Source organism: Aptenodytes patagonicus, chromosome 2 (genome assembly GCF_965638725.1).
Source record: "Aptenodytes patagonicus chromosome 2, bAptPat1.pri.cur, whole genome shotgun sequence".
NCBI lineage: Eukaryota > Metazoa > Chordata > Aves > Sphenisciformes > Spheniscidae > Aptenodytes > Aptenodytes patagonicus.
In genome coordinates, this window is record NC_134950.1 from 40638365 (window position 1) to 40657003 (window position 18639).

The 18639-nt window shown below is 38.8% G+C and overlaps 1 protein-coding gene across 2 annotated transcripts in view; it reads right to left on the minus strand.

The window, feature by feature from the left end:
* Nucleotides 1-441: 441 nt before the first annotated feature.
* The window catches only part of NKAIN3 (sodium/potassium transporting ATPase interacting 3), a 388683-nt gene continuing 370485 nt past the window's right edge, over nt 442-18639 (minus strand). The window contains exons 6-7 of one of the 2 annotated variants that reach the window (XM_076332204.1): nt 5361-5444; nt 442-1454 (exon numbers count right to left, since the gene is read on the minus strand). In XM_076332204.1, the coding sequence (XP_076188319.1) occupies nt 1441-1454; nt 5361-5444 (98 nt within the window). In that variant the 3' untranslated portion in view covers nt 442-1440. The remainder of the gene's footprint in view (nt 1455-5360; nt 5445-18639) is intronic. The other variant, XM_076332205.1, reaches the window with a different exon arrangement.

An 18639-nucleotide genomic window follows, 5' to 3' on the forward strand; every position in this document is an offset into this window, starting at 1 on the left:
CTTTAGAAGGGAGAGAATCAAGACAAGCCTTCTTCTAGCTCTCATCTGCTCAGACTTGAAAATACGTGATTCAAGAGAAGACTGCAAATTTAGGATCTAAATGTTGTTGGACCAGAACTTACCAGCTGAAGACTGTTTAGGATATTTATGAAGGAACCTAGTGGACCTCTGTTCAGCTTCTGGTGGAGAGGTAGAGGTACACATATCAGAAGGAACATCCTTCCTGACAGTCCCACCAAAGAAACCGTAAAATGAGAAAACCCCAAACCAGAAACAGTCCCAAAACCCTGATGAAGTTTCCACTGAATGCTGAGGCACATAGGCTCTGTGGAGAGACGTTAACTCTCTGGGGCATACAACTGTGCACAGCACTTTATATAGTAATTAAAAAGAAAGAAACAAAGCATTCTGTTAAAAAGACTGCCAGTTCCCCAGAGAAAATAACTTTGTGTATCACTTTATGCTAGTGGAAACAGAATAGAAAACAAAATACCACAGTTACATACATGTTCTTTCTCTAGAAGTATTTACAAATAACTTTACAAATTTTTACACACATTTTCAGGTTTGTTTGTTTACTTTTAAATTAAGAGCAAAATTAGTCCCCAGAGGCTTCTAAGGCTTCAGTTGGTGCCTTGTACTGTACATTCATGCTTGGCTTCTTCCTGGGAGAAGGGAGGAAAAGAGTTCAAAAATGTGCAAAACACAGACATCTAGAGAGCCCTGGATGTAAGGGTTCCTAGAGACCGACAGCCATAGAGCAGTCGTCCTACTTCTCTTCAAATCAGAGACAGCTACTGGTGGTGGGCTCAGGGCAAAAGAGATTAGGGAGGGAGAAGGAGCCATATATTAGTTGCACTAATTAGATGAGTACATTAGTGCTGGAACATCTGGGTAAGAAGAGTCATAGATCAATTCCTACTGCATACAGCAGTTCAAACAATGCAAGGAGTGGACATCATGAATTCTAAACACAGCATTGAAATGATCTCTTGTACACTGTTAGAGTTTGACTCCTGCTGCATATTTTGGAGTCAGAATTACTGTTCACTGACACAATCTTGACCAGGCACAGTATGATTCTATCAGTCAAAAAATACTGACTTTTTTGAGAAAGACGCACCTTTCTCCTAGTTTTCACAGGTTGTTTTGTTTTCATGCCTTAACACTAAATGTTGTAAAAATATTGAAATTAAAAAAAGAAAAAATTTACAATTTACAAGTGTCCATATAAGTAAATTATTCAAAAATTCAAGATCATCTACAAGGGTCTACGAAATAACAATGCTGATAACGACACTGAGCCTGTGGGAAGAACAATCCACGTGCCGTGAGAAACGGATGGTGGGTTTCTTCCAGAATGATGAGTCACAAGGTTGGTCTTTTCTTCTAAAATCTGGTTCTTCAGCTACAGCAGCACAAGTCTTGAGTCCATGTTCATTACTTACTTCGACCTAAAAAGCAGAATATATGAATTACTTAAAAAGGAAGACCTATTCTGTTTATCTTCTCATTTGTGAGATGTAAATTCACACCAGCTGACAGGTTAGTAACTAATGAACAAGTGGATAAAACACCTCTGGTGACTAATTTCCTCAGCTGTAAGACCCACATATAAGGTCAAGAATGAATGGCTGGGTACAAAGGGGTAGCTTTGTCTCATGCATACCACAAAGGCAAAAAACATTTGGGGAAAAATACCACAGATAGTGAAACATGTCTGAAGCTCACATAATAATTGATCCTTTTCAGCATAATATATTTTAACAGTATAAGATATATGTTCACCAGGTGATAAAATTCTGACATGACCTGAGTACAAACATGCACATTTGAGCTGGACTCACACTATTTATAGTCCTCATCGCAATCACACTCCTGCTGAATCTATGTATTCTCCCATGACTTACTGTAAATCATGTTCACTTGTGTAATCTTGGAAAATCTATGATGGTCTTTCATAGAGATTTTACAGTGGGTAGAGCCTCAGGAGAAGATGCAAACAGGATGGGATCACACAGACCCGTCACAGAGCAGTGACCTCTCCACTGGCAGAGTTTCTCAGACACCGCGTTAGTCCCATGAGCAGAAGCTAGCAATGCCCTTAGAAATGCTGGGGACACTAGTAGCACTGGATCAGACCTACTCATCCAAACAGGAATGGGGCACATGTAAACTTTAACTTCTGCAAACCATTAATAATAATAATGATAATGATGATAAAAAAACATAATGCAAGCCAAAATGCAACTTTTTATTTTTTCCTTATAGAATCACAGAATCATAGGATCATTTAGGTTGGAAAAGACCTTTAAGATCATCGAGTCCAACCGCAAACCTAACACTGCCAAGTCCACTACTAAACCTACTAAACCATGTCCCTAAGCGCCACGTCTACATGTCTTTTAAATACCTCCAGGGATGTTCCATACTTCCCTGGGCAGCCTGTTCCAATGCTTGACAACCCTTTCGGTGAAGAAATATTTCCTAATATCCAATCTAAACCTCCCCTGGCGCAACTTGAGGCCGTTTTCTCTTGTCCTAATTTCTTCTAATCCCCATGCTTCTCTCTTTTCCATGTAGCAGTACATGAAGTAATTCTAATCACTACCGAGTGACCTGGCTTTTGATATTGCGCTTGAAACAGGTGAAAACACAACAGTCTTCTTTATAGTCCATGTGCTTTAGTCCCAAAGAGAACATGACAATTTTTTTCCACTCCCTCTGTTGTCTCCTGCCTTACACACATCTTAATTGAAACTGCACTGTTCAGGGCAAAGATCCTGCTTCTCCTTGTCCAGTAGCCTAGTGGGGTTATAGGCAGAATGAAGAGCACAGACAAACTATGATCATTCATATTTGCATTAAAAAATGTTCCCCGAGAGAATAAGTTCTAATTTAACCTCTTCTCAGGGGTGAAAAGGAAAACTAATCTTAGACTTGCTAATCATTAATAATTATGGCAGCACTAAGCAGACATTATACTGAATATGAGTACTAAGCAAAAACAGACTACATAGTTTGGATGAGGCCACAGAACCCTGTATTTTCAATGGGCTATGTTTAGTTAATTTATGAATGAAATAAGGGAAATAAAAGGGGTGAGAAAAAGGGAAATAAAGGCAAGCTTTCATCTATAAAAAGCATCACGTTAATTTTTGCCATGAGTAAAGTGGTAAGGATGGCAAAATATCTGTAACATTTATTAAGGCTTTGTATGTATTTAACAAGCATCATTCATGTTCAATTCTAAGAGAACAGAAATGGAGTTTTTCACAGCCTGGATACCAGAAGACACATGTCTTAGGGATACTATGGATTCTCAGACTATATATAACTGATACAGATAGCAATTAACTTATCAAAAGAAGTCAAGAAGGCTGATGTGCTGCAGAGAGATAAGCATCTCCAAGTTTCTGGCACAATCCACTGACTACTCAAATTGTTTCCAGCAATTTGGCTTTTAATTCAGTCTTTGATCACTGATAGTATTTTTCCTCCCTGCTTAGGTAAAGATCCTCTCTGTATCTTTCAGTGCATAAAAGCAAAACATCAATAAAGAAGAAAACACAATATAATTTTTCTTCCAGTTTTACACTCCTAGCAGCCATAAAGAGGCCAAAGAGGGTCCTCCCAGCTGTACAAGAACACCCATACATGGGAAATGGGAAGATGCCATCTATTTTCCAGTATTGCAAGCTCACCGACAACCCCCAAATCCTTTGAGCTACTTAACCAAAACCTGTTATCAAAGAGCAAATGCTCAGATTCTGTGACTTTCCTACTGCAAAACAAATTAACAGATTTTGCAGGAACGTATATATGTCTTTTGTGAAAATGTGGGTTTTTTCTCTCCTTTAGTTATAGTTAAGTTTATTAAGAAAGTACTAAACATTTATTCACCTAATACTTTAAAATTAACCTCAATGCAGGTTTAGAGATTAAAATCTTTTATGGAGAGGTGTAGATATTGTAGCTGTGGCTTTCTTCCTCCTGGATACCAATTTCACTTTTTCAGTCTCTTGCAGCTTATTCAGAACGGTCAAAAACCCCTTTTGCTGTCATCTTTCCCACAGAAAATGCAGCAAAATTGGCATTTAATGAAACGCTACTGGAAATGCAGATTCCAATGTAGAGGGTGTACTTAATGCCATGTCAAACTGTTCATTGTTTCATTTTGTTGTCTTAATGTGATATTTCTTCCTGTTCTAACATACACCGTCATACTGAGATAGGGCTTTTCTCCTTTTCAAGCCTTCATAATCCTACAATATTTACTCACTAAATTCGACTGAAAGTTTGCTGTGTTTGTTTCTACAAACTGAAAGCTGAAGCATGAATAAAATATATTTAAAAACCATGCAAAAATTAATGAAGTCACAAGCAAAGTTCAGGTGTCAAGTGCCCACTCAAAACATTTGATTAGCAGTTGTCCACTTTAAAACTCCCAGCACATGCACACATGTGTACACCAGGAAAAACCTTCAAACCCATTTTAATTCTCTTAGCTGGTAAGTAAAATACAGTAAGTCATTAAATCAGTTTCAATCAATTAGCTGCATGTGGGTTTCATGTTACATTTAAGATGCATGAACGGCCCGAAGGTAAATTTAAAGACAGAAAGCATCAGGGCAACGATTTACAAGTATCTAAGAAGAATTTCCAAATGAACATCTTCTGTTTTACCACTAATACTTTGAAATATCATCTATTTGAAGTTATCTGAGCTTCTGCCAAAATATATGTACTAGTAATGCCTCCCCATATCTTAATTTATTCCAAATAAAATGAATAGATACGCATCCAAAATTATTCATTAGGTAGCAGAGTAGGAAGAGCCTATGAAAACATGTGGTTTTCATGGTTGGAGCACATAAGTGATGACAAAGAGATAATGAACTTCCAGTGAAACTCTACAGATAGATAGATTTTAAGCTGACTAGCAGTTTTTCAGCAAACCTTTTTCTTTCAGTAGCTAGACAAATGTAAAAGCTTCTGCTTTTCCGTAAATGGATTAATCTCATTAAGGTTTATGCAGCAGCAGCAGCCATAAACCAGCTCTTTTCTTGCTAAAAAGTCATCAGGGAAGCAATTCCATCCTTCACTGTGAGCCTCTCCTTGCGTTAAGCCAAGGCACGACATGGCAGACATGGTGATATCTACTAATCCCTGCTTTAGCAGATATGTCATCAATGACAAAGTGTCCTTACTTGCATGTTTTATGTGGATTAATTTTTAATTAAGTTCTAATTAAAATATAATTAAATTATTAGTAACCTGATGCCAAAATTATTTCAGGAGAAGGTTAGCTTTCAGTCCAGTTAGAAGGATTAATGTGGTCCATAGGACCAGAACCTTACCTACAGGCTTTACAGGCTTTAACTCAACATGTTCCTGGGGGGGCTGTCGGTAGGAGTATGTGTCAAGTCCGCCTATGAAATCAACTGAAAATACAACAGTTCCAGAAATGAACAAATGGAAATGAAAATATGTCAACTGAAAAAGAAATATGGACAAATTATGTTAAAAAAAATAGTAAGCGCATGCACAGGTTTGCATACAAGAAATAAACCAAGTAGGTAAAGGTGCTGTGGAAGCTGCTTACAGAAGGCTCTGTGCTCTGTCTTCCCTGGGGTCCATCTAGCCCTGTGCCTGGCAAGACAGGCTCGCCGTTGGCTGACCAGACATGCACACTCCTGCCAGCGGGCGTGCAAAAGGAGCATCCACGGATCTGCAGAGTACGTAAACAGAAGCCACTGTGGGCTAATGTAGCTGCTTCTCTTTAGGGCAATCTCAGCATGTATTTCATAATTCACTTTCAACTCCTTCTGAAGTGTTTAGAAATGTAGGCAGTGGAAACAGGTTAGCTCGTGAGCCTAATTTCACCTAAACTTTTATGACTCAGTGGACTCGCAGGAATGTAACTCACCGAAAAAACCCAAAGGTGTGTCCACTGAGTTAAGAATAAACAGGTGAGAACTGAATGTGAAAAAGCAGCAGCATCTTCTCCGGGTGAACTTGTGGGGACAGGAAGCCTTTTCAGAATCCTTCCACTTTCTCTCAAGATTTCTATGTAAGAAATAATGTGGGGATATCTGCTCTTGAGAAGTTCTTAGTTCCTTCTGTGGTCATAACGGTTTTAAAATAAGACATTTTAGCCTGAGTCTTGTATCTTGTTATTTTTGGTAAGATTTTAAGCAGCTTCAAGAAGCCACACGTCCAAGCTATCCTAGAAATCTTAAAAGCATGTTCATGGGGAAAGTTATTTTTCTGTTGATTTAGAAAGGCTTTTTTGCAGACCTGTGCAGAGCTGACAAATTCACAGCACGTTAGGATTCTTTGGTCACATGGAAAGTAACTGCCTTCATTTGTTTATATATAGGCATATATACAAAAGTCCTAAGCAGAATTTAGATCCTCATTGTGTTAATAGCCGTATGAGCACCTAATAAGAAACAGCCCCTTCCCAGGCAATGTATACACTAGGTAAACAAACAAAGAAGGAGTGTTCATCCAGGATAAGGGGATGGGGAAATAAGGCTTAGAGATTGAAGGGCTGATGAAATACCCACTGAAATCTGTGGAAATGCTCCTGCTGATTTTAGTTGCCTCTTCTCTTTCCAGTCCAGGAAAGGGGTAGCTTGCCTGAAAACTGAACTAGGTGTACTTCAATCATACAGCACCACCTTAGCCACAAGACTGTTTTCTTAAAGCTGTCTGAGCAGGACATAATGCTGAAGAGCTAGCCCAGCCCGAGTGCCAGCCCTAGCCTATCTATCTGCACCTCCTCTTTATAATGGATTTCTTTCATGTTGCAGTTCTCCTTCAGAATGCTGTCACTAAATAAAATAACATACATCAAAATTGCCTTAAGCACTAATGGGACCGAACCCTTACAAGGAGACATATTTGCAGATATATTTTTGTAAAAGTTGACTTTTAAAATATCTAGATGTCTAATGTAAGACATAGTTACTTATTCGGTTTTAGAATAAATCGTGTCCATAGTGATATAATTTTTTTTTTTGTGGTTATATACTTTAGTTTTCCCTGCTCTCTGAAGGGGTTTATTTTTTCTACTGAGGACATGTGATAGAAGGAGTTAGAAAGTATGTTTTTGAGATAATTCGCCACTTCAGAACCACACATCGTTCCTCTCAGCAATCACAAGCATCGTCGGCAACTCTAAGCAGGGAGAGAATTTCAAGTAACTAGTCCTTCTACCAACAAATCGTTTGAAGAAACGAAGTCAATATGTATTAATGATTGACAACATGGACATGTCTTTGTCTGACAAAGAAAATACATTTAATAGCACCATCCAACAAGTTTTGAGATGAGCTGCTCGAACCTGTTTAGCTGAGGCTTTCTCTTTTGCAATCCAAGATGTGTTATATATTATTAAAGTTGAAGTTCGACTTAAAATTCATGTGAAGCTAATTCTCAAGGTAAGAAGCTGCTCTATCACACAAGACAATGGAATGTGCCATTTTTCATTATGTGCTCTATTTTATGGCTGATAGCTCTTTAATAAGAAGATTTATCATCAGTTATTTGAATGATAAGCTACTTTTAGTTTTAAAAATTCAGTCTGATTTTACCTGATATTTTCACCACTTGTATCTAGTATACTTCCAGGACTAAGACCACAAATGGCCATTAAATATAGAAATTTGAACTTTCATTTTCATTTGATACAAAAACATTACTGTGTACGTTTCAGTTCAAACAGACATCTTAGACATCCAACTTTGATTAAATACTTTAAAACTTTACATTGACTGAACTTTTCAGATGCATACATCCCTCTGTTTAATTGGCCAAAAGTAAATAGCAGCAATATTTGTATAGGTTTCCCAAGGGGAAAACATTAGTTTAAGGATGATACTAAATAATTGATTTTGTTTATTTCTGGCCTAGTTAATGGATTATAGAAAATTTCTGCCATAGATTCATAGGACTACAATAATTAACTTCAGAAAGTTGCATATGCCTGGAAGAAAGTTCAACAAAAAAAAGAATTGTATACAGTTCTATAATTCTATGCATTAAATTTAAAAAAAAAAAACCAAAACACAACTTGTTAGCAGTAGGGATATTCAGTCACTAAACAAGGAACACCCCATGGAGTCCAGTCATTAACTACAGTCACGCAGGGAGAAACTTAAAATCCTAGGGAGAGGATTTTTTAGCACCCCACAGATAATAGCAGGTTACAGCAGAAGCTAGTTATTTTATCTGCAGCTGGCTGCAAAACATGATCCATATTCCCAGGGAACTGCTCTCTCCTTGTGTCACCTCAGTTTTGTGGTCATGCTGGATGCTTAATGACCAGTGTGAAATGTTCCTTTAGAGTTCACTACCTGCTGGGCTTGGAAGTGCAAATCTGTGCTGGCTGTCCACCGTGGGTAGTCCATTAAAATGATGTTCATTCACTCACGGGCCATATCAGAGGAACAGCTGTCATAATCTGCCTGAGTGAGAAAAGTGCAACACGCTACTGGCTGAAGAAAGTGTATCCACTGTCATCAGTAATTTTGAGGGTTATTCTTTTCTAGATGTATGAAATTTAGAATTGCCTTACTACTATTAATCCAGCGCATTCGCCCATATGCCAGTTAAAATTTGCTTTCCTTTGAAGTTAGTGCAGAAGAATCAGAGCTCAGAAAAAAAGTCCTTTCTCCTTTCCCACCCTCTCATCTGGAATTCAGCTTCTCTGGCAATGTCCCACCGACCTGCTGGCAGGCCCTGTGCAAACAGCTGCCAGGGCTTGTCAGCCCATTGGTATATTACTAATTTCTCCTTTCAAAGTTGGCAAATTCTATGCGTGTCTGGAGGTGCAAGGTATGAACAGAGCAGTGATATGCAGATAGCACAATTCTTAGTAAATCCTGCAGCCTCTTGGCCTGGAATACCTTAGATCCTATTGATGCTTGCCTCCCCTTTTTATAAATGAGGGTAAGCCCCCAAACTGATGGCTTGAACGGCTCGCACCTCCAGCTGTCCCTTTCCAAGAGAGGGGCAGGCTAGCAACTGCTTGAACACATGTTTTTATGTACAGAAGATTTTCTTAAACTATGGGGTTCCAAATACTATTTTGCATTCGATTATTTTCCTTGTGCTGCGATTTTTTGAATGGCAATATATTAATGCAATTGCATCATTAAGAAAAGGTATGTAACTGTGGAGAGTGTAACCAGGTCACATAAGTGACAGGTAGTAAGAAAAAGAGGCAAAGTCAACAAGAAGGAGGAAGCAAAAATGGAGGATTCATGATAAGTCAGTGCTAGATGCATAAAGTCCAAAATTTGGCCTTTCCAATGTTTGCACTTGTAGCTTATATAAACTTTCCAGATAAGCACTTTTTTTTCTAGGATCTCTATTTCTTCAGTTACCTTCCATTCTCAGGAGGCACACTGTTCTTACACCCTTCACTGAACCAGTCAGACAGACCCAGCTATCTGTCTGGAGCCAATACTATCCATTTTTCCCTCTTCATACTAAGTCTGAGCACCGAAGCCCCAAGTCGTGTAGCAGAAGAATCACACATTGCTTTGCAGGATCCCAGGAATAGCTTCTCATTTATGTAGAGGACTAAAGGCGGGGAAATGTGTGCAAGACAATTAAGAAAGGGAGAAGAAGAGACGTCAGCAATCATATGCGGCACTGTGATTGCTGCTCTGTCTCTATAAAGTACTAGCAGATGGTAATCAGGTTAAAACAGGATAAAGTAGTAGAACGTTACTAAGAGACAACCTTTTACATAAACTTTTATTACTGGAAGCTAGAAGGGGAATATTTCAGGGTTCCACAGTAATTATTAAGATTTTTAATTATTAATATTTTTTATTATAAGATCTTCTTATCCCAGATCCCTGAGTCATTCCAAATATGAAAATACCTTTCCAAAATGTTCTCTGTGCCATGTCTTTGAAAGCTTTACGGCCATACCATCCCATTACTGAAGTTAAATGACAGGCTGCCTGATTATGGGTTTTTTCTTCAAGTAAGTACTTCTTAATCGCTTTCAGGTCATCAAGGACTCTTGGCCACTACATGGTAAAAAACCCTAGAAGAGTACAGTCATCACACATAAGGTCTATAGGAAAAATACTTACCACAAGTTTATTGTCACTAATTTAGTATCAGAAAATAATATACTTTAAGCTGCAAATATGTAGGAATTCTTTCCTTTAGGCTTCAGCAAACATCCATTTTTCGTGACGTTGTGCTATCTGCAAACCCTTATGCAAAACTTAAGTTGATGAGGAATAGTTTTCCATTTTGGTTTAAAATGTTATTTCTTACTCTTGCTAAATACTTACCAGAGCCTAATCTTTTTGGCAAAGCAAAAAATTACGTTCACACAATACCAAGAGAGAAACAATGCCGTTGAGCTTTCACAACACATACCCAGTCAATCCACTAAAATGGCAGCTCAAGTAGTCAAGAGTAAAGACTGTTGTACAGAAGGCTGCTACAGCTTCAGTCACACCTCCAAACACATGATCTTCACAATAAATGTGCCCAAGTTGGCTTCAGAAGAGACAGAACTCTGAATCTGCTTTTTGAAGTTATGCTTTGATCTTTTTTGGTAGTCTGATTCAGGGCTATATGTTATGTATTAGTGTGCCTTTATATTTCTGCTGAGTTTGATGCCATCAACTACAGAGTTCTTTTAAAAATGTTTAGTGCAGATGCTAGGACTGACTGGAATTGATCTGCTCCACTTACAGTTCATTGCTAAGTTGCAAGTTAGGTGTTTTGTTCCTTCAAGTTGTTCTTTTTCCTATCAATTGAGTCCCACGGGTCTCTATTTCTGGCCTGTTGTTCTTTGTATCCATACCAATTTCTTTTTGCTTCAGTTATCTGTCAGTATGATCCAATTATTTATTTTTGAGACAAAATTTAAGTATCTGTAGCTGCCTGGTTATTATGTATCCAAGAATATCACAACTGCTCTTTCCAATCTTAACTACAAGTCACAGATGCTTTAGTATGTGAAATTAGTGTCCCCTTATATAATGCAGACCCTGTTCAACTCTATTGAATAATTAATGATAAACTTCCTAGAGCAAAGTATTTACAAGATCAAATACACGACGTAAAGCCATGCCTTTTGGAACACTTGTGGTGTTTGAGGAAAGGATTTCTATACATAGAAGAAAGTTCACGTCATCCATTCACAACAGAAGAATATTAACTTTATTTTAAAAAGCAAGTTATAGGACTGGAGGGACTCTTTTTATCATTGAGTGATTCTGGATTTTTGTTCCCACCTTCCCAGGGATGGAAGACTGTTCCTGAACTTTGCTGCTATCATCCTCTGTGACATGATATTTGCTTCATGTGTTTGTATCTTTACTTGTCTTACGAAGAGTGAACAGGAGTGAGCTGAGAATGTTCAGGAGAGCATGTCTGTGTGCATGGCACAGCGGATGACACAAGCCAGAGAGGCAAGGAGCTGCTAGCCTGCTCCTCAAAACTGAGGCTGCAGAGGGGAGCAGCAAACCAGGCAGGCCTTAGAGGCGACGGAGAGAAGGCACTACTTCGGACTTGGGAGGCCAAACAGTCTGCTGCAATTCAAGAAGCCAGAGACTTGGCTGAGACTCAGATGGGAAGCATGGTTCTCCAACTGCATGGACACAGACAACAAGGGAGGAAACGTTATAAACCTCTCATTTCTACTCTGTATGATGTAATAACTCTGAGTTTTCCATTTTGCCTTTTTTGAGTTTAGTGTTGTGGTTTTCTTTGGAGATTCTCTATAAAAGTACATGTGCACATTTGCTTCAAAGCTCTGGCTGACTAAAACTCTGTCACATTCAGCCCTTGCTGCAATTTTTCTTGTCTTTCCTTTATAGCCCTATTTTCAAATCTTTAGTTTAAAATCTGCTTGACATCTCTGCCCGTTAATGTCTTTTGCTGCCAGTCAGGAGAGTCTCCTTCTTCCCTGACCCTTCCTTCCTTTATTAGTAGCTGGCTTTGCTGGGGTCCAGGTACAGAACTGCCTTCTTTAACTTGACAGACTTGACATCTTGAACTTGACACACATGCTGAAACGTATACTTCCAGTAGCCTGAGATGTCAGGTATCAGCTTTTCCAGAAGAACACTGATCTGGTGATATTTTCCACTCTATGATATCAAGCACCTTAATACTGTGCAACGTTGTTTGCCATTTCACATGAGGCAATTCTCATTCCCACATCCTCCTTCTCATTTATTATCCTGCCTTTGCCCCCATGACCATCAGTGATATCCTGTGTAGAAATCCTGCTTCTCCACATGACATCTGCTCCTTAGTGTGGGGCATTGTATGCATTCCCTCCTCTGCAACTACACTGTGCTCACAGCTACACCGTGCTTAGCAGTGGTCTGCTTCAATCCTTGAGGAGGCAGACCCCAAGGCTTTCTACCACACATCTTCCTGGATTTCAGCCTCTTTAAACTCCAAACTACCTTTTTTCCTCTGCTAAGCAGACAATGCTGCCTCCAGCGCTGCTGGAGCCTTTCTCTCTACATCCCAGCAGAAAATCCCACATTCTCCCTCTTTGAGTAACCACAGTAACCAGTAGTCCTACTGTGCCTTCTCTGAATTCGAGTCTACAGATCAGAAACAGAAGTGGATAAACTCCTTCTGTGATCTCCAGATTCTCAATCTTCTCCTGTCAATCTTTTATCTCTGTGGATGAGCACAAACCAGCAAGCTCTAATCTTCTGTTCTTGCCTTTAGTTTTTCAAGACCGGAAAGCCAGTAAAATAACCCATCTGTTGATCAGTGTCATGCCAGCCTTCTCTAGCCCCTGTAAATGCACTACTTCTATGGTACCCCCAGTTTGCCCCAGAATATCTGATCATCCACTATTTCAAAGCCATTGTGGTTGTATCTGGTAAGCTTACTACTTAATCACATCCAAGTGCAGCAATGAGTACTCATTTATCTGTGAGTGCTTCTCTGCAAATTGGGAAACTTATTGCATCTCATACTGTTATTGCTTTTGTTCTGCTCTGTCTTCACCTTCAAGTCATCTTGCTGATCTCTTAATGGTTTTTTTTGACATTACCATCTCTATCACTAACTCAAATTAGCTCCTCAAAACCCCAAAATATAATATGACTACATCCTCAGCTTTGAAAATAGATCTAAGAACGTAGAGCATTACAAAATTGGAGCTTACAATGGCCAGTGGTCTTCTCATATACGATGGAGTGGAAAAAGAAATATCACGTGTGTCAGCAAACATGATGGCTAGGAAAATGGTTTTCTCATTGTTAGAAAGTTGGTATCATTTCATATTAAGAGAAAGATGAATGTGCAAAAGAGGAATAGAGTCTGTAACAGGATTAATACTCATTTTGAAGCCACCAGTGAATCATCTGCTAATGATAAAGAAAGATAATGCAATACTGACCTCATCAATAAAAAATCCTCTCCCTGAAGAAAGATGAAGTAAAAAATACACTTTTATGAAAACCTTGTAACTCTCGAATTTCAGTACTCCAAAATAATACATTGTCATGATTAAGGAGGAAAAGAAAATGAGTAGAAATCAATGCCAAGGAATAAGAGTCATCATATAAATGGTGAGAGTCACATTGCGTTACTTGATTTTGCTGCACCTAACCTGTAATATTGAGAAAAACACAGATGTACTGAGATTAAATTTCTGTTAACAAAACCAACTGTATATTTACAGATTCAAGGCAAAAGAATGTCAAATGAAGTTTAAAGTGAGTCCAGCTATGACCCAGATCACAGAGCACTGGTAAGAGAAAGACTTGTTATGATATAAAGCTAATAAAGCATATCAGCAACACAGACTAAATACAATAAATATAATGCAGACTTTTTGAAAAACAGGGTTTTTTAGGAAGAGGTAATATGTTTTATTTGACCAGCTGTCCCAGCTGGAAAACCATATCAGCTGTATCACCCGATTTAGTAAGATAACACCTCTTGCTATAAATCTTGCTTCTCTTATATCCTGAAATCATTAGGGCTATTGAAATAGTACAACTAGAAAATCTGAAAAGTACAACATATAGACAACAAGTCCAGGTTTACAAATAGGAGGAATTTGGAAAGGTTATTTTTATGAAGGGTTGAAGGTGTGATGACATCAGAGACACAGTAAAGAGAACTAAAGAATAGGTTACAGTAAAAATTCAACAGGATAAAAAAAGGGTTTAGCAAAAACCCCTTAAATTAGTTTTAATATTTGAATATATTCTCCTTTCTCTTGTTCTTTAACTGTGGTTATTCTAAGAAATCCTTGTGATACTTTATTTGCATGGGTCTTTCTCTTGCTTTGATTTTACCAATAATCAATATTGTTATCCCTTCCTTTTCCAAACAAAATTGACAACTTTTCTTGGTGGAACATGCTGGTTGCCTTTAGATTTATGGGATTTAGAGGTGACATTTTCAAAGATGGGCAAAACTATGGATAGTTAATTCTTATGTGAATTGTTTGATTTTGCCACATTTTGAGAAAGTATACATTACCAAATAAAATAATCGTCTAAAATTACCTGACTGTGACCTGGAATTTTGGCTTGGTTCAATGTACTTCACTGACTTGTGCTGGTTAGCCATCTCTTTTTGAATTTATACAGTAGCTGTTTTGCAAAGTAGTTGTTTGAGTAACCTCTAAGGCTGTAATGTATGATTATATACGCTGGGATCCATTACATACAATGGGACCCATATTGTACAATTCTTATCATGGATGCTCCCTCAAAAACAAGGAAAAAAAAAAAAAGATTTGGCTTTTTTAGTGCTGTATTTCAAAGCTCAGTATTGTTAGAAAGGAATTGTGAATAAACCTCAGCTTCAGGAAAATTCAATCAGCTGGTCTGTATGGATCTGTTTTCATTTTTGAGGTTATTGTCTGTAAGGAAAACGGGAGGACACTTCTTTCTTCTAAAATGAAACCTCACCATCACTCTCTCAGACCAGACACAGGCACAAGGTAAAAGGCATTGAGAACTCTGGTCACCTAAACTGCTAATTCATCCACAAGTCTGTTGAGTGTGTCAAACACGTTGAGATATGTATAATGGGAAGCGGTGGGAATATTTGCCTCAATTGTAACTGTTCATCTCACTGAATCCCCAGATTCCTTATGAGCATATAACCAAGATAATTTATGGCCCGGTGTAGAGCCTGATTAATCCTGTACCCTCCTTAGAATCATAGAATCATAGAATCATTGAGGTTGGAAAAGACCTCTAAGATCATCGAGTCCAACCATTGACCCAACACCACCACCCACTAAACCATGTCCCTAAGTGCCTCATCTACACGTCTTTTAAATACCTCCAGGGATGGGGACTCAACCACTTCCCTGGGCAGCCTCTTCCAATGTTTAACCACTCTTTCAGTAAAGACATTTTTCCTTACATCCAATCTAAACCTCCCCTGGTGCAACTTGAGGCCATTTCCTCTCGTCCTATCGCTAGTCACTTGGGAGAAGAGACCAACACCCACCTCGCTACAACCTCCTTTCAGGGAGTTGTAGAGAGTGATGAGGTCTCCCCTCAGCCTCCTTTTCTCCAGGCTAAACAACCCCAGTTCCCTCAGCTGCTCCTCATAAGACTTGTTCTCCAGACCCCTCACCAGCCTCGTTGCTCTTCTACTGAGCCTCCTTGACTCAGTACACCACCTCATCACACAGGTGCACCGCTTGCTCCAGGCTTACGCTTCCCACACCAAAGGCAGCAGTTATTACAAGACAGAGCTCTTAGGCGTGATGTGCTAACTGGGAAATTATCACTCAAGCAACAATAACAAGGAAATGGATATTACTTAAGCTGAGGCCCAGAAATCAGGATAACCCATCTGCATGAAAGTTAAGACTTGGGGGAGATGGCATTTACACAGAAAAGTGGGAGTCTGAAAGTTTCTTTCCAAGCTCCACAAATTAAAATAGACACAAAGCTGTTCCCATTTAGAAATGAAGTAAGAAGATTGGTACTGGAAGTGGAAAATGGATTTGTAAAGAGATTTCATTTTAATGGAGAAGCTGGGTCAAAGGTAGGGACAGGAACAGGCACCACTTAGGCCTGTGTGTGATGTCAAGTGGAAAGCTCAGGAGAGGGACGCTGGATGCTGGAGTAAGACTGATTTAACAATAGATGCAATTTAAGTGAAAAGGTTAAGGTGCTGGTAACTGGGGGTTGGGATAGCATCCATTTAAAAGCAGATTTAATTTAAACAGAAAGGCCAAGGAAGTGGAAGGTGGAGACTAAAACAAAATCAATATTAAATTAGCTAAGTAGAAGCTTGAATCAAATCAGCTATTTAAAATGTGTTTATCCAAACAGGTCAAAATTGGCCAATATATGCCCTAATACTGTTCTGACACATTTCTCTGTTCAGAAGAATATGTTAGCACTTTCTGCAAATAATACATCAAAAATATTTGCTTTCCATACAGATATTTCTAGATGCCTCACCTGTACTCCTGAAGTCCCATTCAAACCATTATATGCATGTGGGTATTTCTACAGTCAGAATCCCAAATCGTGGATGGAAGCAAGTGATTGTAGCTCTGTACCATTTGGTATCTGAAAGCTCACACAATTCATTGGTATAAAAGAGATCTTAAAAAAGTATTAGGTTCTACACTCCTAAACTCTCCCTCAACTTTGTACAAAAAAGAATGAGTGGATAACTCCGACTTGATCAAAATGACCAAGTATCATTTCGATGTATGAAGCAGAAGAGAGTATGCATCATCTCCTGAGCTATCTGTAGTGCCAGGCAGCTGGCTCTGGGTACTCGGGTTTTTCTCACCCACACAGGAACATTTCAAAGCCGTACCGTGTGTTCACCACTACTGCTCTCATCTACTAATATTCTGGGGAATATCTGATAATAATTCTTCATGCTAAACTGATTGAGGTGATTCTTTCCTACTAAATTTCAGGAAAAATTTTCTGTCTTGTGCCTATGGGACTAACTGTGGGAAGGCACTGGAGGTCTCTTATAATTTGAGTGATTTACCCTTTTTCTTAATGAAAAATAAATGACCTGCTGGCTTGCGTGGAAATGGCATCCTGACTATTATCTTCATATATATCGCCAGGCAAGTTAGTCCAAGTTTAAGTCATAATTAAACTTGGTACAGGAAGAGGAAATTAGAGGCAACCCTCCAGTAAGAAATTAATTCTTTACCAAAGATAGACTAAAATATTTTACTCAAGTGGTATAGAAACTCAAGGGGGATTTCTTCAAGTTGTTTGATTCACACCTTATAGCAAGCTATGCTCTATCAATGAAAAATTAGAATTAGTTTACACATGTCATTTAGACGATGCCATTTTCTCACGCTTTGTCTGCACCCTATCTGGATCAACCTTACATGTTGCATTACACATTAAATGTATGATACTTTCAGGCAGATAACTTCTGCTGCTGCTGGAAATATTCCACAGCCAAGAGTTCCCTTTTTGTATACTGTGCACTATCTATTATTTAAAGACAATCCCTCAGCTAGAGCAAGGTGTTCTACAGCAGTCCATGGAGATTACAACTGCAAATGAAGACTATTTTGTACATTTTGCTAGGGGAATGCAAAAGCAGAGGGTGGCATGGGTATATTTTTTTTTTGCGTTGTTTCCCTGTGATGGATTATTCATCTATAGTTTTTAAGCAGAAAAAAAGAAGGGGGAATCATTCCTCCGCTGCAATTTTTTTGCCACTGACTTAACTAGGATCAAGATTTCTTCTAGTATTTATATTGTTTAACTGCTTTTATTTTACACCACCTCAGAGGTTTTTACCCTTGGTTGTGTGCATTATACCTATGCACGTTTCCACAGGAACGAGAACAATTGCTTGTTCAGGCAATGTATGATAACTTAATGCAAAATAAAACAAAAAAATAGAAAAATTGAAATAGTATGTAGTCGTAATTTAAATCATATAACACCCCTGCTGCATTTCTTCCTTCATTAAATAATTCAGAATTCATTGTGTTAGTTTAGCGTAGGAGCAAACATGCATTTTCAGTTAATTCACACATTAAGGCTAATGATAAATAGGAGGATACCAATGGGACTGTAAGATCATACAATGTTGTTAGAGTAACAGGTTTATCCTTTATATTTCCAGTGTGGAAGAAAGTGGAGTCAGGTATAAGTAGGATACTAAATAAGTGAGTCTGCATCTCATCGACAAACTCCAGCTGGATAGACCTCTAAAGTCTACAGAAACTGGATCTTGACATTTGTCTCTATTAAATGTTTGGTGGGATTGGCCTGGGTCACAGCTGAACTGAGGGAGCCTCCTGGATACTCCTGGTGCTATTTCTGGTCACACTTCATCCTCTCCTTTGGTTCATGGTGGGCATCTGCAAGGCGACGAGAGCAGCTGCTAGGAGGGAACGAGTCACTCCCTGGCACCAGCTATCCTGAAATGTGGGCAGCACCTCAGTGCAAGGAGCAGCAGGAACCGCCTGTCATCAGCCAGATGTTTTATGGCATTGGCTGGGCTCCCTGGCTTTCCAGGGACCATGTTTGAGGACAGCTATGTTAGATTCTTCATCTCTGCAGGAGTCCACATTTGTTTATTTTCAGAAAACCGTTCAGTTGAATGAACACTTACAGAATACATTTTGGTTATGGATCCATT